Source organism: Glycine soja, chromosome 11 (assembly GCF_004193775.1).
Source record: "Glycine soja cultivar W05 chromosome 11, ASM419377v2, whole genome shotgun sequence".
NCBI classification, from domain to species: domain Eukaryota; kingdom Viridiplantae; phylum Streptophyta; class Magnoliopsida; order Fabales; family Fabaceae; genus Glycine; species Glycine soja.
Genome location: NC_041012.1, coordinates 2,769,053 through 2,790,709, shown reverse-complemented (window position 1 = coordinate 2,790,709; position 21,657 = coordinate 2,769,053). Strand labels below are relative to the sequence as shown.

The window sequence follows — 21,657 nt, the reverse complement described above, 5'->3', positions numbered from 1 at the left end:
CATTCTTTTGCATTTTTTAATTCTAAAATCAAATACATTTCCTTTCACTAAGCATCTGGACGTGACAAGAACGCAACCTCCGAGTGAGTCGTTAGAAACAGAACGATGGCGTATGGGCCTCAATTAGAAATCGGGGCAACCCAACAGCTCAGATGGGCCAGCCCAAATTAAAAAGGCTTAGGTAGAGAGTTGAGAGTTGAAATTTCACCGCGCGAAAACCCTTCCCTGATTCTGGTTTTGGCGCAGAGTGCAACCGATTTTCGATGGTTCAATTCCACGAGCACATAATCACAGAGCTTCTAGAAGACTCCAATGGCGGTCTCGTCATTCTCTCCTCGGGCCTCGCTCTCTCCAAACTCATCGCTTCTCTTCTCATTCTACACTCCTCATCTCAGGGCACGCTCCTCCTCCTCTCACCGTCCTCCACTTCCCTCAAATCCAAAATCACCTTCCACCTCAAAACCCTAAACCCCCAATTCTACCAAATTCCCGCCGAAATCACCGCCGACCTCCACGCGCCCCACCGCCACGCACTCTACACCTCCGGCAACGCCTTCTTCATCACCCCGCGGATCCTAATCGTCGACCTCCTAACTAACAAGTTACCGACCTCCAAGATCGCCGGCATAATCATCCTCAACGCGCACTCGCTCTCCGAGACTTCCACCGAAGCCTTCATCGTTCGGATTTTCCGGTCGCTGAACCGCGGCGCGTATGTCCGGGCGTTCTCCGACAAGCCGCACGCGATGGTGTCGGGGTTCGCGAAGGCGGAGCGGACGATGAAGTGCCTGCACGTGCGGAAGCTGCACCTGTGGCCGCGGTTTCAGGTGTACGTGTCGCAGGAGCTTGAGAGGGACCCGCCGGAGGTGGTGGATATAAGGGTGCCGATGAGCAGGTACATGGTGGGGATTCAGAAGGCCATTGTTGAGGTCATGGATGCGTGTTTAAAGGAGATGAGGAAGACCAACAAGGTCGACGTGGAGGATCTGACGGTGGAGAATGGGTTGTTCAAGTCCTTCGATGAGATTGTGAGGAGACAGTTGGATCCAATTTGGCACACATTGGGGAAAAAGACTAAGCAGCTCGTGTCAGACCTCAAGACTTTGAGGAAGCTGTTGGATTATCTAGTCAGGTCTTTTCATTGCATGCGTTATTCATGTTTGTGGAATTAAATAAGTTACTATAATATTGTGTTATGATAAGAGTTTAATTTCTATCAATCTTTTTATACGTTTATGATATGAACCCATTAGAAATTATCAATGGTGTAACTTTTAGACTAGTTATATTAAAAGTCAACAAGCGTATCATGTTATAGATTGTAACTCGATGACAATGCAATTGTATATTTACTCTTATGATTATTTACGCCTCATTTTTGGGGTGCACAAATGTGAAAGGAAGAGAGAACAACAACAACAACAACAACGCCTTATCCCACTAGGTGGGGTCGCCTACATGGATCAACTTCCGCCATAATGTTCTATCAAGTACCATACTTCTATCCAAATCATTAAGTTCGAGATCTTTTTTGATAACCTCTCTTATAGTCTTTTTGGGTCTTCCTCTGCCTCGAATAGTTTGTCTTCTCTCCATCTGGTCTATTCTCCTCACTACAGAGTCTACCGGTCTTCTCTCTACATGCCCAAACCACCTAAGTCTATTTTCCACCATCTTCTCTACAATAGGCGCTACTCCAACCCTCTCTCTAATAGCTTCGTTTCTGATTTTATCCTGTCAAGTCTTACCACACATCCACCGCAACATCCTCATCTCCGCTACACCTACTTTATTCTCATGTTGGCTCTTGACCGCCCAACATTCTGTTCCGTACAAAATCGCCGGTCTTACCGCAGTCCGATAAAACTTTCCCTTTAGCTTGATCGGTACCTTTGCATCACATAACACCCCCGATGCTTTTCTCCATTTCATCCATCCTGCTTGAATGCGATGATTCACATCCCCTTCAATTTCCCCATCATCCTGTATTACAGACCCAAAATATTTAAACCGTGTGACTTGAGGGATAATATGGTCTCCTATTATCCCTGAAGGATCTTCAGTCACAGCTTTGGGAAAAGGCTAATCTCCTTGAGTCTATATTGAGACAGAAAGCTAGAAGCAGATAGGTTAAAGAGGGGGATTGTAACAGTTCCTATTTTCACAAATTAATAAACTTCAGTAGGCGGAGAAACGCGATCAGGGGTCTATTCATTGATGGTGTATGGGTTGAAGATCCTTTACTGGTCAAGGCAGAGGTTCTGCAGCATTTCCAAAACAGATTTTATGAACCCCAGCACCAAAGACCCAACCTGGATGGAGTTCACTTCAATGTCTTATCTGATTTCCAAAAAGATAGCATGGTAGAGCCTTTTAAAGAAGAGGAGATAACTTGTGCTGTGTGGAGCTGTGGCAATGATAAAAGCCCTGGGCCTGACGGGCTTAATTTCAGATTTATTAAGCACTTCTGGCAGGACCTTAAACCTGATTTTTTGAGATTCTTTGACGAATTTTTCGTTAATGCTTCCTTCCCCAAAGGCAGCAACTCCTCCTTTATTACCCTTATCCCTAAAGTGAAAGATCCTCAAGCTATCAATGATTTTAGACCTATATCCCTTATAGGCTGCACTTATAAAGTCATTGCCAAAGTGTTGGCTAACAGGTTGAAAAAAGCTATGCCTCAGCTTATAGATGAAAGGCAGACAACATTTATTCAGGGCAGACAATTGCTTCATGGTGTTCTGGTGGCTAATGAAGTGATTGAGGAGGCTAGAAGATCCAAGAAGCCTTGTATGGTGTTTAAGGTGGATTTTGAGAAGGCTTATGATTCTGTATCTTGGCAATTTCTCATTTATATGATGAAGAGAATGGGGTTTCATGAGAGATGGATTAGGTGGATAAGGGCCTGCTTGAATTCGGCCTCCATTTCTATTCTTGTCAATGGTAGCCCAACTTCAGAATTTAACCCTCAAAGAGGGCTGAGACAAGGTGACCCCTTGACACCTTTCCTCTTTGATCTAGTGGCTGAGGGATTGACAGGACTGATGAGAGAAGCAATTTCTCAAAATAAATTCAGAAGCTTTTTGGTGGGGAAGAACAAAGTTCCTGTGAACGTTCTTCAATATGCTGACGACACTGTGTTTTTTGGAGAAGCTTCCATGGAAAATGTCGGAGTAGTGAAGACCATTCTTAGAAGCTTTGAGATGGTTTCTGGGCTAAGGATCAACTTTGCTAAAAGTCAGTTCGGTGCTGTTGGCCAATCTATGGTTTGGTGCAATTCTGCTGCTACTTATCTCAATTGTGATTTACTGCAACTTCCCTTTTGCTATCTTGGAATTCCAGTGGGTGCTAATCCTAGAAGGAGGGTGGTCTGGGATCCTGTCATAAGGAAGATTGAGGCTAAGCTGAGCAAATGGAATCAGAGATTTATTTCTTTGGCTGGTAGGATCACACTCATCAATGCTGTCCTAACAGCATTACCTCTTTTTTTCCTGTCTTTTTTCAGGGTCCCTTCAGCTATCATTCATAAGATTTCTGCCATTCAAAGGAAATTCCTTTGGGGGGGAAAGCAAGAAGGAAGGAAGATTGCTTGGGTGTCTTGGAGACAGTGTTGCTCTCCTAAACATAAGGGTGGGTTGGGGATCCGAGATATTCAAAGTCTCAACCAGGCTCTTCTGTTCAAATGGAAGTGGATGATGTTTCACCAACCAGACCAACTTTGGACCAGAATTTTGATCTCTAAGTACAATGGCTGGAGAGAATTGGAGCATGGGCCTAGAAAACAGTACTTTTCTACTTGGTGGGCTGACTTAAGGGTCATCTTTCAGCATCAGAATGTGATCAATGCTGCTAACCAAATCAGGTGGAAGCTGGGGAGAGGTGACAAGTTCCTCTTTTGGGAAGATCCTTGGGGTGATGAAGGAGTTTCTCTCAAGGACCAATTCCCTGAAATGTTCAACATTTCTTCTCAAAGAGACTTTAGGGTAGCAGAGGTGGGATCTTGGACAGAGAATGGGTGGGTTTGGAACATGGTTTGGAGAAGACACTTGTTTGATAACGAGGTGCAGTTAGCTTCTAAATTCATTGATCACATCCACCAAGTCAGTTTAAACAACAATCTCAATGACACCTGGGTTTGGAGAGCTGAATCCACTGGGATTATCTCAACTAAATCTGTCTATCAAGTTATTAAACCTGAACTTCATGATGAAGGTCAGCACCTGGGATTCAAGAATCTTTGGGAGACCAAAGCCCCTCCTAAAGCCCTATCCTTTGCTTGGAGGTTACTTTGGGATAGACTTCCCACGAAGGACAATCTGACCAAGAGGCAAATTCAGGTGGATAATGATTTATGTCCTTTCTGCCATAGTCAACCTGAAACTGCATCCCACTTATTTTTCACTTGTGGCAAAATTATGCCTATGTGGTGGGAATTTTTATCTTGGGTAAAGGAAGACAAGGTGTTTCACTGTAGGCCAATGGATAATTTTCTCCAGCATTATTCCTCAGCAGCATCAAAGGTCTCTAATACAAGAAGGATAATGTGGTGGATAGCAGCTACACTTTCAATTTGGAGGCTCAGGAATGATATCATTTTTCAGAATCAAGATTTTGATATTACTAGGCTGCAAGATAACTCCTTGTTCCTATTATGGACCTGGCTGAGGGGGTGGGAAAGGAACTTCCAGATTCCTTATTATTGTTGGTCTTCAAATATGTCCACAGCTTTTAGCTAAAGCTTCTGTTTTTAGGATTTTCATTCGTGTAGGGGGTTATATTTCCTGATCTTTCAGGATCCTATTTGTAATATGTAGTACCTCTGGTACTTTTATTATATAATATAATTTATCTTGGCCTTTCAAAAAAAAAAAAAAAACATTCCATATACTCCGATTTGCTTCTGCTTAGGCGAAAGCCATGTGTTTCTAGAGCTCGTCTCCAAGTTTTCAACCTCTCATTCAACTCCTCCCTCGACTCTCCAAGGAGGACTATGTCATCTGCAAAAAGCATGCATCTCGGCGCTATCTCTTGAATTTGTTCCGTGAGGACATCCAGAATTAAGGTAAAAAGGTAGGGGCTAAGGGTTGACCCTTGATGTAAACCAATTGTGATGGGAAAATCGTCTGACTCTCCACCCTGTGTCCTAACACTAGTCGATACCCTATCATACATATCTTGGATAGCTCGAATATATGCAACCCTAACCCCTTTCTTCTCTAAAGCTTTCCACAAAATCTCTCTAGGCACTCTATCATACGCTTTCTCCAAGTCAATAAAAATCAAGTGCAAGTCTTGTTGGGCCATGCGATATTGCTCCATCACCCGCCGTAATAAATAAATCGCTTCCATGGTCGACCTTCCCGGCATGAAACCAAATTGATTCTCAGTAACTTGAGTCTCCTTTCTTAATCTCCGTTCGATCACTCTTTCCCATAATTTCATGGTATGACTCATGAGCTTGATTCCCCTATAATTTGCACAATTTTGTATATCCCCCTTGTTCTTATAGATTGGCACTAACGTGCTTCTCCTCCATTCCTCCGGCATGCGTTTTGACCTCATAATTTCGTTAAAGAGTTCGGTGAGCCACTCAAGACTTCTATCTCCAAGAGTTTTCCACACTTCAATAGGTATGTTGTCTGGCCCCACCGCCTTATCATTACTCATTCTTTTCAACGCTTCCTTTACTTCCTGTTTCTGAATCCGACGGTAGTACTTATAGTTCCGGTCCTCTTCTCTTGTGTCTGGACTGCTAGAGTCATATCCATATCCATCATTAAATAAGTTGTGGAAATACACCTTCCACCTTTCCTTGATATCTTTTTCATGCACTAAGACTTTGCCTTCTTCATCCTTAACACACTTTACTTGATCCAAATCTCTAGTCTTCCTCTCTCTACCCTTAGCAAGCCTATATATAGATCTTTCTCCGTCCCTAGTTCCTAGAGCTTGGTATAGTCCGTCAAAAGCTTGGGCTCTTGCCTCACTCACCGTCTTTTTGGTTTCATTTCTAGCTATCTTATACTTATCCCAAGTTTCAGAATTTCTACACCTAGACCACTCCTTGAAACACGGTGGAGAGAAATAAAAAGAAAAAAGAAAAGAAAAGAAAAAGAGTGACAGAAAATACGGTGGAAAGGAGACGGAAGAGAAAGTGGGTGTATGTTTATAATTTTGCATATTTGGTTTTCAATTTCAAATAGTGAGTTGTGAGGATAAAATGCCTTGGTATATGGGTACTATACGTGTGACTTTGTAATTGCAAATTGTAATATCTTTAATGATTTTTGTAGCTTGAGTAACCTTGCTATTTTGTTGGATTTTGGTTTAAATTGTTTATCTGAAGAATGTAGTGCTTATAATAGGGTGTGGCTTCCTTTTGATAGGTACGATGCAGTAACTTACTTGAAATATTTGGATACACTGAGAGTGTCAGAGAGTTTTCGGTCAGTTTGGATATTTGCTGAGGCAAGCTATAAGATATTTGACTATGCAAAGAAGCGTGTTTTTCATCTTGTGAGAGCAGATGGTGTGAAATTTAACGAGTCAAGTAAGAGTGTCAAAAACAAAAAGAGAAGAACTAAGGGTGATGACAAAGACATTGAAGAAGGTGAGAGATTATTACTATGCTTTGTATAGTGTGCTTTATTCTGGCATAGATCTTGATCTGTTGATTAATTCTATAGAAAATTAACATTAAAAAATAGAGGAAGAGTAAATGAGGAGGAGTGCTAGCAGCACACACCCTACTGTTGGTTGAAATTTATTGAAAAATACAACATCAAGATAGTCATTAAATAAATAGTGGGAACCACAAAAAAAATTGTAATTTCTAATAAATTTCAGCCAATAGTGAAGAGTGTGCTCAAAAGAGTGTTTAGACTTTAGAGAGTGTGTTGCTAATTCACTAAAAAAAAAGTGTTTCTAACATTTATTGTAAATGAGATGTGCCATGCCCAGCATAGGGATGGCATTTTTGTCAGCTTAATTTTTATTTTATATATGCTTGTGTAGCAGTTGATGGCACTTCATCATCTAGTTCAAATGCTGGCTTAATTTTGGAGGAAGTTTTGGAAGAAGCACCAAAGTGGAAGGTCTTACGTGTGAGTCAGTGAGTTCCAATTCTAGAAAGTCTCCCGACATTAATTTGGCATTGTTTCAATTCATATATTTTAAATTTTGTTGTTTCCAAATAGGATGGCCTGAAGAGAGTTTTGAAAAAAGAAAAAATTTGAATTTGATGAATGTTGGATATTTTGGGCTGAAGCTCGATTTGATTATATCATTATAGAATGTTCTTGAGGAAGTAGAAGAGGAAAGACAAAAGCAAGGTATGTTGAGGGAAGAAGTATTGGCTGAAGGTGAAGACACTAACAATGGCATTGTATTAGTGGCATGTAAAGATGAAAGATCGTGCTTGCAACTTGAAGAATGCATCACCAACGGTCCAAAAAAGGTTTTTGTCTCCCACTTGCCCTATGATAAGTCATCTTATAAAGTGTAATCTGAATGTCACCATGTCTTCTTTGTTCTTCACTTGGTTTAATTGGTGGTACTGTGGTAGTAATAAAATTCATTCTACACTGCCAAATTAGCCAGACTATACTGAATCCTTTGTGAAATAGATGATTTCCTTTGCAAAAAAAAAAAATCCTGTAATTTTGAAAAGATCGAGGCAAAATAATATGAAATTCACATTGTTGATGGCAATAGTTGGATAGCTAGGTTACTAGAAAATTTTAGACGTAGGTTGGGAAACAAAATCACTTTTCTTTTTTATTTTATTTTTGCCTATGATGCTAAATATTCAACCTTGTGCTGCTTTTTTAACTTTAATTTGTAGTGAGGGCTAGATCCTCTGAAGCAACCATGCTTACTATATTTATCTTGAATGTGATTTCTTATTGATTTTGCTGCGTGCTTGCTATAGATTGCTATTAGAAAATACTTATTGTGCTATGAATATGTTGCATGTAGTTTGAAGCTTTATTTTTGTAATTATGATGGCGTTTGTAGGTCTAGATTTCTTTTTATAGTTTCTGTTGGTTGATAGTCAACAAGATTTGAAGAAACTGACTTTTGTACTTGCTTATTGTTTGTTATTTGTGAAGGTCATGCATGAGGAATGGAAGAAGTATTTACTAAACAAAGTACAGCTGCGTGACATAGTGAATAAGAAAAAGAAGCCTAAGGATCCCAAACCCAAAGGTTTTGGGATTCTTGATGGAGTTACTCCCATAAAACCTGTTCAGAGTGCAGAAACCACCAGCATTAGTAAGCAAGAGCATGATGCGCTTTTGGCAGCAGCATCAAAACTGCGGAATATTGCTGAAAATGATCATGTTGGTGAAGATACCCCTCAGCCTGATTCTGGTGGACAGGGTCGTGCTAAAAGAAAGAGGAAAGTGGGGATTAGAAATGACCCTGTCATTCTTGATGGTTCTGGAGTTCAGAACAATAATAAAGCGCAATCAACAAGTGATAAAATTGGAATGTCTGATTCAAAAAATAAAATCGATGAAGATGAGACTAATCCTATCAGTGCAGGTAGATTTTGTGAAACCATGCAGGGTGAGACATCTGTGGAAAATATAGTTCTTCGAAGGCATACTAATCCTGATGCTGCAGCTAGAAATGGGAAATCACTACCACCAGTGTATTTTTATGCCCTAGAAAGTGATCAGCCTATACTGGATATATTAAAGCCCTCTATAGTCATTGTTTACCATCCAGATATGACCTTTGTTAGGGAAATTGAAGTCTACAAAGCTGAGAATCCCTCAAAAAGGTTGAAAGTATATTTTATTTTCTATGAAGATTCAAGTGAGGTTCAGAAGTTTGAAGCAAGTATACGTAGAGAGAATGGAGCATTTGAATCTTTAATTAGGCAAAAATCTTTGATGATGATTCCAGTTGACCAGGTTTGTTTGACCGTTGTCTCCTTTCCCTCCTATTTCTATTTTTATTGTTGGTTGCTTCTTGCGTCCATTGTTTTTGACATAATTGCCTTCAGTATAACAAGATAGAGTCAACTACTTGTTGTACTGATTATTTTTTTTTGGTATTTTGTTCTTATTCTGGTGCATTTACCCTGCTGTTAATCAGAGTGGGCATTCTTTAGGATTGAATTCTACTTTAGAGTCAGATTTAAATACTCCTCAAAACTTCGTAACCAGAAAAGCAGGTGGGAGAAAGGAAGCTGAGAAAGAAATGCAGGTTTGTGATATTTTCTTTTGGATGATGTATGATCTTTGATTCATTAATTGTGTTGTGAGGGAATTTATAGTTTAGGAATTTCAAAATTTCAGGTTATTGTGGACATGCGGGAGTTCATGAGCAGCCTTCCAAATGTTCTTCATCAAAAGGGAATGAACATCATTCCAGTGACCCTAGAAGTTGGTGACTATATTCTATCACCATTAATTTGTGTGGAAAGAAAAAGTATTCAAGATCTCTTTATGAGCTTCACATCAGGTCGTCTATACCACCAGGTGGAGACAATGGTACGATATTACAGAATACCTGTACTCTTGATCGAGTTTTCACAGGATAAGAGCTTTTCATTCCAGGTTTGTCGACCACAATACTATATCTCTTTTTATTCTATCTCTTTGCTTCTTCTACTATTACTCCTTCTCTTCCCCTTTCTCTTCCTGCCGCCCATTTCTATGAAAACTTGCCATTGAAATTTTGGTCCAAATTTGTATCAATTGGGCTTCACCATTTTACGTGACTTGGCTGTGCTGATAAAAAGTATTTTTTCCCCGGCTTTGATAGAAATGATTATTCAAACATTATATATTTGTGTTGTATTGCATAGCATAAGGAGTAATAGTACTAAAAGAGTTGCATTTTGTTTTGTGAAATTGTGAATGATTAAACCTTTCATGGATATCTTTTGCAGTCTGCTAGTGATATTGGTGATGATGTGACACCAAATAGCATTATATCAAAGTTGTCTTTGCTTGCTCTACACTTCCCCCGACTACGAATAATCTGGTCTCGAAGTTTGCATGCTACTGCCGAAATATTTGCTTCACTGAAGGCAAATCAAGACGAGCCAGATGAAACAAAAGCAATCAGAGTGGGTGTCCCTTCGGAAGAAGGAATTGTGGAAAATGATGTGAGGTAAGTTGCTTTTCATAGTTTAAACTTGAATTCCTTTGTGCTTCCAAGTTCCAAGGATGAAGTGAAAACATTTGCTTCATAGGAAGGGTCCCCACATATAAATTGTTGTAACTGTACGAAACATCAATGAATTGTTTTCTCCCAAAATTTAAAGGCATGCAGACACACCTCCTTTCAAATCTAAAATGATATGGATCTCTGACATTGTTAATGGCTAATATTGATTCGTGGGCATATATTTAGTCAGACATTGTTACTTCAATTAGAATTGCTATTAAATACTTAGCATTGCCAGGTCTCAACATGCTCCTTTCCTTGCCTATAAATAATCACGGACTCTTTGCATTACAATATTTTAGAACGGAGAGCTATGATTCAAAGTCTTTAGAATTAATTTGTGACATGATTGAGTTTGTATGCAGTGATTCATTTTTTTTCTTCAAAATATAAAGGTTTCATTGCTGTCACAGGGCTGAAAATTACAATACATCCGCTGTGGAGTTTCTAAGACGATGTCCAGGTGTTACAGACTCAAACTACAGGGCCATAATGGATGGCTGTAAGAGCTTGGCAGAACTTGCACTTCTTCCTGTAGAGAAGTTAGCGGAATTAATGGGTGGTCATAAAGCTGCTAGGACTCTTAGAGATTTTCTAGATGCTAAATACCCAACTTTGTTGTGAGACTATTTGAATAATTTATTTGTACAAAAAGGTGCTATCCATTTATTCAAGTCTTCTGTTGTTTCGATTCTACATCATTGAATTATGATGGCAATCCATTGTAGGAAATTGGAAAACGATCCATTGAGTTATTTAATATTTCTCCTTCTCGTGGTTCAGTCTGTTGTAATTTAACAATATTGTATTACTTCACACTAGGTGAGTTCGGTTACTGTGGCAGTGGGATGTTGTATATGTTTAATATTGAGTTTTGTTCTCTTGTATCTCCCATTTATCTATTTTTTAAAATTTTATGACAAATGAAAATATTGACAAACGAGCACCCTATCTATGACAAACGAACAATAAATTATGACAAATGAAATATATATTTCATTTGTTATGAAGTAATGGGATACTCCTTAAAATTTCTTGAATAAATTTCAGCCCAACTTTGCCTGGACAGATTAACTAGCAATGAGCCAGTAATCTACAATCTTTTAATTTTTTAAAAAAATTATTTAAGCTCAAAATGTTAGATTTAGAGGCTAAATCCATTAAATCGGAGGCTGAGTATTCGTTCCACCACGGTCCATGTCCAATTCCATGAGTTATAGAGACTGGTTGCTTGGCATTGTCACATAGGAGCTGAAGTGGCATTGATGTGTGCATTGGCATGTCCAAATTGTCTTAACCCAGATACATACCCATCACCCGTGAATGATATGTGCCGCCGAAAAGATACAATGAACGAAACGTTTCAGCACTCCTCGCAATGTTGCGCCCTCCACTTGCCATCCTTTTCGGAGTTGATCCTAATCATCTTTCCTACTTCTAATGAATGCTATTGTTAATTTGTTGAAGAGCTTGCATCTTTTATCATAAATATCAGGAAGGGGCCTATGCAACATTTCTTTAGAAATTGATTCTCTCTCTTTGTATATCACACAACACAAGTTACATATATACAGAAGATTAATCTCATGTATTCTTTACTACTGTATACTTTTTATGGTAAGTTGTACTAAGTTTGGAGGAGGCCAGTAAGGGGACAAGAGTTAAAATTAAATCAGCATTAGCTGCCTCAACTATAGCACTTGAACTTCTACCTTAGTTTGTAGGTTGGATGAGCTTGAATTCAGTTGATTAGACCCTATTTCAGTTTCTTCTTCTGCTTGGTAAGTGGAGTGAACACCATAGAGGACATAGAAGAGGGTAATGAAACATGCCCACATAGCAAACCTTTGGAAAGAGAGGAGCTTTAGAGTGGTGATGAGGAAAACGTTGAGAAAGATGGAGAGGGCAGGTGGCCAGGGCATGAATGGCACACACCAATCAGCATCATCAGCATGGGTATGATGAGGCACCTTGTGGTGGTAAAAAGCTGTGATGGTGATCATGAGCCCACCAAAGAGTGGGAGACCCCACTGTTGCTGATTGAATTTCCATGAAAGGGAGAAGCCTAGAGCACCAAGTGAAAAGAGAAATTGGAACAAGAGAGTGTGAATAGGTGGGGTGTGGCTAGTGATCACATATCGACGGTATATCAGAGCATTGGCTACCAAGTAGAACACCAAGAGCGTGCGGATGTTGACCAACTCGATTATGATGCCAAGCTCAGTGAATAGAGCAATGGATGCTGTGCAAACTCCAGAAGAATAATTAAACCTTTATTTTATTATGAAACAGAAAGACACCTTAATATTAACAGCCAGTACATCAATAATATATTGGAATTGTCAGTAGAGACCCCTTAGATTAATTTGGTTCGTTTTTTCTTTTTTCTTTTTTCTATTTAGATTAACACTAATTATTTTTTATTATATTTGGACTAATTATTTTAAGCTTAAAAATATGTCATATTAAAATATATAATGATAAATTAATTTTGTTATATAGTTACAAATAATTTTAAAATATGAATAAATACCAAGGTAACCCCCAAAAGTACAAAAGTATTTTTTTATCGACAAGAATTAAAAATAGATAACAAGGAATTTATAATAATTTAGAGAGTCTTTTCAACCAATCTACATCCCAAAATAATTTAAAAATATTAATGGTGTTATGCTAGTTAAAATTGAAAATCCTTACCCAAAAAGAGAGTGACATTCAATGGGGTGTCGAAGGATGCACTTTGACTAACCAAGACAGCACTAGTCTGGCCCTTGCTATAACACAAAGGTATCTAGCTTGGCCTAACATCACAACTAAGAGAGAAGCAACTATGCCCAAACTTGCATATGCTCCAACAAGATTATTCTCCTACATCCATCCAATCTTAGCAAAAGCGATTGAAAATGTTGCTTTATCTGATATCTATTAAAGTCACAAGAATAATTGCTTTATCACTTATTATCATTACCCACTACAAAACAAAGTAACATTTATATGTAAATATGTAACATATGATGCATATTTAAGTTCAAACATTTCAAGCTTAATTAGAAGAAAATTCATAGGAATTATTCAATTCTTCACTACTTACCTTGTTGTAAGGAGCCATCATACCCAAAGATAGAGCCATTAAGCAATAAAGTATGGTGGTTATGAGAATTGAACCCATAATTCCAATAGGCAGGCTCTTAAAAGGATCTTTGATCTCCTCTGCCAAGGTTGAAGCCGAGTCATAGCCTATATAGCTAAAGTAGACTGTGGCAGCTCCATTCACAACTCCTCTTAAAAGATCGGGGGTACATATTATAGTGTTGGTGTATGTTGATGATCTAATCATTTTGGGTGATAATCATGAAGTTATCATCGAATTTAAAGCTTATTTACACAATTGCTTTCACATGAAAGATTTGGGGATCCTCAAATATTTCTTAGGTGTTGAAGTGACGTGATCTTTCGCGGATATCTTTCTTTGTTAATGCAAATATGCTTTGGACATTATAGTTGAAGCTAGGCTTCTGGGAGCTAAGCCATCAAATGTGCCAATTGAACAGAATCATCGTCTGACACTTGGAACAAACTTGCTTTTTCCTCATCCTGATCAGTATAGGCGATTAGTAGGTCGTCTCATTTACCTTTGTTTTATCAAACCCGAGCTTTCATATTGTGTGCATGTGTCGTCTCAATTTATGCAGGCACCTAAAGAGACCCATTGGGAGGCTGTTTTCCATGTTGTTCGATACCTGAAAGGGAATATAGGACAGAGTGTTTTGTTATGTAAGGATTGTGACCTGCAACTATCTGATTGGTGTGACTCTGATTGGACTAAATGTCTTTTAACTCGTAGGTCCCTTACCGGATGGTTTGTTCTACTTGGATGTTCTTCAATTTCATGGAAAACTAAGAAACAACAAACAGTATCTCGCTCCTCTGCTGAGGTTGAGTATTGATCCATGGCAGTTGTAACAGGAGAATTGAAATGATTAAAAGGTCTTTTTTATAGTCTTGGTATCTCTCATTCTCAGCCTATGTGACTTCATTGTAACAGTCTAGTAGGGCTTCATATTGTCAAGAACCCGATTTTTCATAAGCGCACCAAGCACATCAAAGTGGACTGCTACTTCATTCGCGACAAGTATCTCATTGTCAATATTGCACCTATTTATGTTCCTACACATGCACAATTAGCTAAAATTTTTACTAAGGCTCTTGGTCCCACTCAGTTCACCTCTTTGCTGTGCAAGTTGGGGATATGTAATTTACATGCTCCAACCTCAAGGGATAATGAGATCATGATGAGATAACATAATCTGTGTGCAATTATGTGCAATTATTAGATCATGATGAGATAGTAGAATTTGTGTGCAATTATGTGCAATTATTATCCCGTATTATTAGTCTGTGATCATGTAAATCAATTTGTTTAGTCTAGACGTAACTCTCTTGTATATATTTATGCCTTAACAAAGCATGAAATACAAAACAAAATTATTCTATCATAGAATCCTTTAACAAGAAAACAAAAAGAGTGTTTAGCATATTAATTAATCTTAAGCATATTAAAAGGTATATTTGATATTTTTGTAAAATTAATTAATACTAGCTAGTTAGTTTTGAGCAAAATCTGCATGTCCATACATATGCGGCTACGTTTTAGCATGCATGATTGAATGCAATAAGATAAGAATGGCATTTGGCATAGAAAGATACACATACAATTAATAAATTAATTGATTACGAGTCTATGCTGAACTGTAATCAATATGCTTCGATCCATTTGTGGACCTTTTCATCGGTATGCATGTTAACTCACTACACTTTCACAATCACAGTTTCACTGATAGCAACTCAGACACCACCAGGCCTAAGAGAACACGCACGAGGCCGCCCAATTACCTCAGTGATTTGGTGTAAATGCAGGAGCAAAAGAAGACAAGACCATTAGATAATTTTCTCACTTCAAATCAGAATTATATTTCATACCCCATTTTGTTATCCTTAGAAATATTCTCTGTTGGCATGGCCAATGATTGGCATTTCCCCCCTCATTTGTAAACGTTATAAATACCACCAATAGTAATGAAATCAGCAAATTGTTTTTCCACAGTTTCCATTAGCAATCTAGCATAGGTAGTTACTTTATCATTCACTCTCACGTTCTTCCCTTTCACTTTTCCCCTTTCGATCGATCTTTCAACTATGAACGCCTTAGCAACCATCAACCGTAACTTCTGACGTGCAGTTTGCATTCTCGGTTTGGACTCTAAGCTTGAGAGTAGCCTTCGGGAAATCAAAGTATTTATTCATTCTCGATCTATCTCTCTTTTTGAATTTGTTTATTAGTAATTTGCATGTTTCTTTCGATTTAATCATTTACTTTATTCATATCATAATACCATTCAATATTTTGCAGGTTGAATGCACGATCCCAAAAGATGGTGGAACACTAGATACGTGTGTAGGGTTCTGGATTCAACATGACAATGTCCGTGGACCGATGAAACGGGAATCCGTTATCACCCTAAGGCATGTTTCTTTCTCTCTTCGATCCGTTATTTTTTGCTTCTTTTCTGTGTCATGTCATGTTCTTGCATGAACTCCACGTTGCTTACACTAATTTTTTTTTTGGTGATATTATATAGCACATTTTTATAGCATAGTAGTATGCTTTTATTAATAAACTAAATTAATATCTCATTGTCTTGAATCTTTATTTATGTATATATATTAATATATTAAAATATATTTTTCATTTTATGAAATTTAAAAAAATTAATACTCCGTATCAATTATTTTTAAAAAATCTTTATATTTTTTTATTTTTTTAAAAATAATATATTATTCTAACTCAATTAAAAAAAAAACTATTCTAAAACTATTGTGTTAGATATACTTGAAAAAAGTATTATCACTAATCACTTATTGTTGTCATACTAACTTTAAGTAGGATTACTAATATTAAAAATTATTGTGGTCTACATAAAAAAAAACATTATAACTTTTTAAGAAGGATAATTGTCCTAAAATCATTTTCTCATAATAATTTGATTTTGGGTAGTTAATTATTTTCTTTAAAAAGTATATATACATTAATTTTTTGATAAAGATAAGGTCTAACATTTATCTTTTTATAAATTCTCTTAATACCTTATAAAATAATTATTGAAAAAAATTAAATATAATTAATATTTTGAAAATATGAAATATATTTTATTCTTTTTTATTTAATAAAGCATGAAGAATATTTGTTAGATTACATATAAGAGAATTTAGAATTATTCTACCCTTATACAAATTTTCCTAATATTTTATAAAAATAATATAATAAAAAATTAAATGTATTTAATGATTTCAAAACATATAAAGAGTAAATATTTAACTCTTTCTTTATCTAATAAATAAGAGGATAAGCACTAATTAATATGGTTTAGATTAATAATTCATATTTAATATTACTTCTGGTCATTTTTATAAGAGATAAGTGATAGTATATTTTATAGTTTCTTAAAAAAAAATTGAATGTAGTATAATAGAATATTCATTAATAATAAAATATCTAATATTTCCTTTAATTTATTTTATATATTTTATTTATATTAAAAAAACATGCAATATATACATAGGAAACTTGCTAATTGAAAGGCTAATAAACTTGTCAGAGGAAGAGTTAAATGAATAAAATAAATATATTCATTTTTTATTCATTTAATAAATAAGAGAATTTGTAAGAAATTTTTATTGAAAGATTTTTTTTTTAATTTCCTATTCTTCAACTTATTTGAGTAGTATTTTAGTCTACATATTGCATCTATTATATAATACATATATTTTATATAATTAAAATTTGTAGTAAATAAATATTTTTAATATTTATATATATGAGTTATATTATAATTAAAATCATAATAAATAAATATATTTGAATATATAAATTATATTTTGAATTTATAATGAATAATTTAAATTGTTACATAAAGTTGTTCTTAATTATTAATATTTTTTCAAAAAAGATTGAGTTTAATTTTAAAATAAAAATAAGTGACAAAAAAATAAAAAATAAAAATGTCCGATTCACTGGATGAAGAGATTGAAAGCCTCACCCTTCGATATATATTTTAATTTATAATATAAAAATATATATGACCATAAAACTTTTTTATCCAGACATCTAATACCGTGGTTATTTTTTTTAATTAATCATGTAACTAAGGATATTATATCACACTGATTCGTAGCAAAATTGTATGAATTTTTTTCTTATGATGCTGCAGCTCTGCTAAAAATATATAGGAAATTTAAGTCTTGCAAAAAAAAAATCCCATTTTTTTAAAATCCAATCCTGTCTCTTGATCACATTGTCTGTCTGCCGTCCGATCATATTACCCCTGCCGCACTTCAAACCTTGACCAACTATCTACTTTTATTAGTTTTAACCTTAAACACCAATCGTAGAATTTACATTTGCATTTGCTAATGTATCCCTACTTTGTTTTCCTATCATTCGTTTACTATTTCACTGACAATGGCTTGGATTCTTGATGAGTATTCAAAGTTTCATGGACATTCACCAGCAGTTGTGACTGGGAAGCCTTTTGTAAGTATAATATGCATAATCATCCTTTGTTCTTGTGTACACAATGATAATTTATTCGTAGAAATTGGTTTTATTTTTCAACTTTTTTTTTTGTGGTGTAGGTTCTTGGAGGTTCATTGGGAAGAGAGGCTCCCACAGGATTGGGAGTGATTTTTGCAACAGAGGCTTTATTTGCTGAATACGAAAGTCAATTTCTGATATGACATTTGTCATTCAGGTATTTCTTTACTTACTATGATCATCATGGCTCCATGACATAGATATTCATATTTGATCCCATTTTCATGCATATGATATGATTATTGGTTGCACAGTATATATGTGAAGGGATTTGGAAACGTGGGGACTTGGGCTGCTAAGTCAATTTATGAGAGAGGGGGTGAGGTGGTTGCTGTGAGTGACATCAGTGGTCCCCGCTCTGCTGAAACACAAGGAAGGCAATGGAGATTTGAAGGAATTCTCAGGAGCAGATGAATTGCTTGTTCATGAATGTCATGTTCTCATCCCTTGTGATTTGGGAGGAGTTCTCAACAAGTATGTTTACTTATTATCTAAGTCACCTATCTATGTTCATCAGAAATCATCAATCATCAGCATTGAAGTTATCTAAGAAGTACATTTTGCCTGTTCATTTAAAGTTCTATTTATTTTTTAAATTTTTGGCTAAACTTAATTTTGAAGGGAAAATGCTGCTGATGTGAAGCAAAATTTATAATAGAAGCTGCAAATCACCCCACTGACGCAGATGCTGATGAGGTAAGGCTATTGCTATGTTGTTTAGCATGAGATGAGATATGACGAATTGATATTAGAGAATATAATGGAAGTTATTAATTTCTTTGTTGCAGATATTTTCTAAGGAGTGTTGACTTTTTGGTAAGCCTAAAGTAATATTAAAACGGTAATGTTTTTTATATTATATTATATTATAGTTTTAAAGTCATGAATTTAATTTATTATTTTTTAGAAATATATTTTAAAGTAACTAATTATAAAAATAAATAAATTTGTGCATAAATAGTAATATTAAATTAATATAAATTTTTATATTTATTTTATTTAATAATTTTTTATTCATATTAATTCAATAGGTAAAATTAAATATTATAAATAATTTAAATTATTATTAATATGAAAAGTTATTAATTTTATTAAAATATATTAACAACTATTAATTGGTGTTACTTTTGAATTAGTATAGTAACATCAAACATATGTTTTTTTTTTTAATTATTATAAAAGTTTAGTTTTTATATATTATAAATAGATTCTTTTATTTATTTATATATATCAAAATCATGAGTATTCAATAAAAACATTTTTATTTTGGACTCCTTAATCAGTGTTCTTAGCCTTTCTCTTTTTTAAATAACTGCCATTAAAGAGCAGGCTGTTGTGGCTTTCATCAACCAATTGAAGTCCATCCACCTTTCTTCGCATGCCCTTTGAGCCTTCCCATCTCTTGAAGCAATAATAGATTGAAGGTTTACATTGAGATTTAGAAAAGAAAAAAAAAACTTTTTTGCTTTATTGAAGAATACTAGTTTATTTATGCCAAACAAGTTCCACGTCTCAGAAATCTAAAAATATAGTAGTATTACTTAATCAAATATACTAAAAAAAAAATGAATAGCATTTATGTATGACACTCATTTTTTCGGGACATTGTCTATTTGAAAGAAAGACTTTTTTTTTTCTCTTCACTTTCTTTCATATTTCTTTTTTTTTAGTACATTCTTTCTTTCTTTCATTTTTTTTTGCTGCATTCTTTCTTTCGTTCTTTCATATTTCTATTGTACTAAACAATCTAAAATTTTACTCTTTTCTCACCACTTTCTCTGTATCTATTTTATTTTTCCTTTTTTATTCCAATCAAACAGAATATAAATGTATACGCCTAAATAAGAGGTAAGGAAAAAAAAAAGAAGAAAAATACGTCATAGATGGTTTGATGTGATTAGATAAAAAAGATGGAGAAAAAATGAAATGAGAGAGTGGTGGAGGTATTACGCACGTCTATGATTATCATTCATTATTTTAGTATAAGCATGAGCTCGTCTTAGTTTGGGAAATGGATCTGTAAATTGAATTCTTCGAATAATTTTTTAAACTGTTACTAGATATTCTCAATCCTTTTTAATAATTAAATTTGATTAAATTATTCTTTTATTTATTAAGTTCTCTTTCATTGAACTTATAAATAAAAATTAATATAACTAATATTTTAAATTAGAGGTTATATAAAAAGGTTAATTGCTTTTTTTGGCAAAAAAATTTGTTCTTTATTAATTACCTTATGTGTGTGGTTTACACTGTGTAGGGCAATGTGACTACCAAATAAAGAAGCCCAAAAGCCCCAAGTTATTGAACTTTTTGGGCACGTCATGCTCTCTCTAAGCTTGTAGGACCACGTTTAATAATGATGTAATATTAATCTTCTACTATTTGACATCGACATCCACAATCTCTCTAGTTTCTATTATTTTCTATTCCACTATGCTAAGTGCAAGATAATTAGGCTAGGGTCTTGAATAGGAGAGCAATTGCTTGTTCTTTTCATGGCTATATACGACCCATGCAATTATTCATCCCACCCTCTAAAAAATAGAAAAGAAAGGAATCGTGGAGAAGGGACACGTAGAATAATACTATCTTACTAAAGTTGTTGCTTGGCGGTTGGGTGTACTTATTTACACCTTGTCTAAGTTGCATTTGCATTACATATTTGAACCATACATGTCTCTTAAATACAGATTAATTAGTGCATGTAAGTGTGTAACTGAATTGGTGGACATATGACACCTTTGTTTTTTGTTTGATTTTAGGTCCATATGTCGTTACTTGGCTGATGGTTTCCGAACACTTGGTGGAGTCGGTGCGAGGAAGGTAGACATATTGGAATTATGAAGCTTGCACAAAGGATGGTTCTTTAGATAGCAATAATGATCATGTCTCTTTTGCACTGTCTAATTTTTTAAGTGCTTTGTTGTCACCCATTGGTGGAGAGTGATGCCCGTATCTCTTTTGCACTAATTTTGGGGATGGAAAAGGAAAGACTGGATTTCTTAACCGGCATGGTTCTTTGATTTGAGGAGGAGATTAGATTAATGACAGAGAATTTTAAGAAGAGAATAAAAACTTCGTACCCCATTGCCCGGAGGCTCTTCGCTATGCGAAAGTATAGGGGAGAGATGTTATAAGAACACTAAAGCATAACAAAATAGACTGAGATCTAATATAGAATAGAATGTGTTAATTATTGTAATTTTTTTTTAATATTATCTTTGATTTCTAAGAGATGTGAGAGTTGGAAAACATAACATAAAGAGGAAATGTGAGTTATCCTAATTTGTTTTGGCAGAAATGTTTAATATGTTAAAAAGAAGGTACCGAAATATCTGAATGTTTTGTTAATGCATCACCTTTGTAGTATATAAGCATGACGAAATGAGTTTTGAAATTTAAGGATTATGATATAAAAAAGTTTGGTGTGATTAATAAAACATATTATTTACTAAAAAAAAGTTATAGCAATGTTTAATTCATATGCATCCGTAGGTGCTGAACAAGAAGTGTTCTCACATGTACAATTGGCTAGAATTAAATTAAGCTATTGGACGGGAAGAGTGGTGCAAACCACCATGCTAGAGACTGTATGTGTATAAGCACTTAGTAGTATAAGCATTAATTATATATGATTCACAATAATATAAGTTAATTAGATCTTGCAAACTGGGAGGACATAAAATTTGTTCAGTGTCTTATATGTGACAAAAAGCTTTAAATTAAAGTTCCCAAAGGTTATATATCTTCGTGCTGTATGCATCAACAGTTTCCTGATGAATGTTGATTGAGCTCTCTATGTTGGCAAGCTTCGTGGA

At 35.3% G+C, this 21,657-nt stretch overlaps 1 protein-coding gene and 2 pseudogenes across 2 annotated transcripts; 2 read left to right on the top strand and 1 right to left on the bottom strand.

Moving 5' to 3' along the window:
- Window positions 1-37: 37 nt before the first annotated feature.
- LOC114376602 (DNA repair endonuclease UVH1) lies at window positions 38-11,072 on the top strand. Of its 2 annotated transcripts, none has more exons than XM_028334784.1 (9): window positions 38-1,132; window positions 6,387-6,610; window positions 7,015-7,103; window positions 7,292-7,456; window positions 8,112-8,921; window positions 9,106-9,216; window positions 9,309-9,569; window positions 9,905-10,128; window positions 10,599-11,072. In XM_028334784.1, exons 1-9 carry the CDS (start codon window positions 264-266, stop codon window positions 10,807-10,809), a joined length of 2,964 nt encoding a protein of 987 aa, XP_028190585.1. In that variant the 5' UTR covers window positions 38-263; the 3' UTR covers window positions 10,810-11,072. The 2 variants fall into 2 exon arrangements, with proteins under 2 accessions (XP_028190585.1, XP_028190586.1); XM_028334785.1 differs by having other exon boundaries at window positions 264-1,132; window positions 7,018-7,103; window positions 10,599-10,809.
- Window positions 11,073-11,241: 169 nt separating this feature from the next.
- Window positions 11,242-15,431, bottom strand: LOC114376514 (annotated as a pseudogene).
- A 2,273-nt stretch (window positions 15,432-17,704) lies between these two features.
- On the top strand, window positions 17,705-21,385 carry LOC114376508 (annotated as a pseudogene).
- Window positions 21,386-21,657: the final 272 nt, after the last annotated feature.

Bases quoted from the DNA above. Each gene is read 5' to 3' on its own strand.
- LOC114376602 (XM_028334784.1), top strand. From the start codon at position 264: ATGGTTCAATTCCACGAGCACATAATCACAGAGCTTCTAGAAGACTCC. The intron at 7,104-7,291 runs GTGAGTCAGTGA...ATATCATTATAG, and splicing joins CAAAGTGGAAGGTCTTACGT to AATGTTCTTGAGGAAGTAGA. The intron at 7,457-8,111 runs GTTTTTGTCTCC...TTATTTGTGAAG, and splicing joins TCACCAACGGTCCAAAAAAG to GTCATGCATGAGGAATGGAA.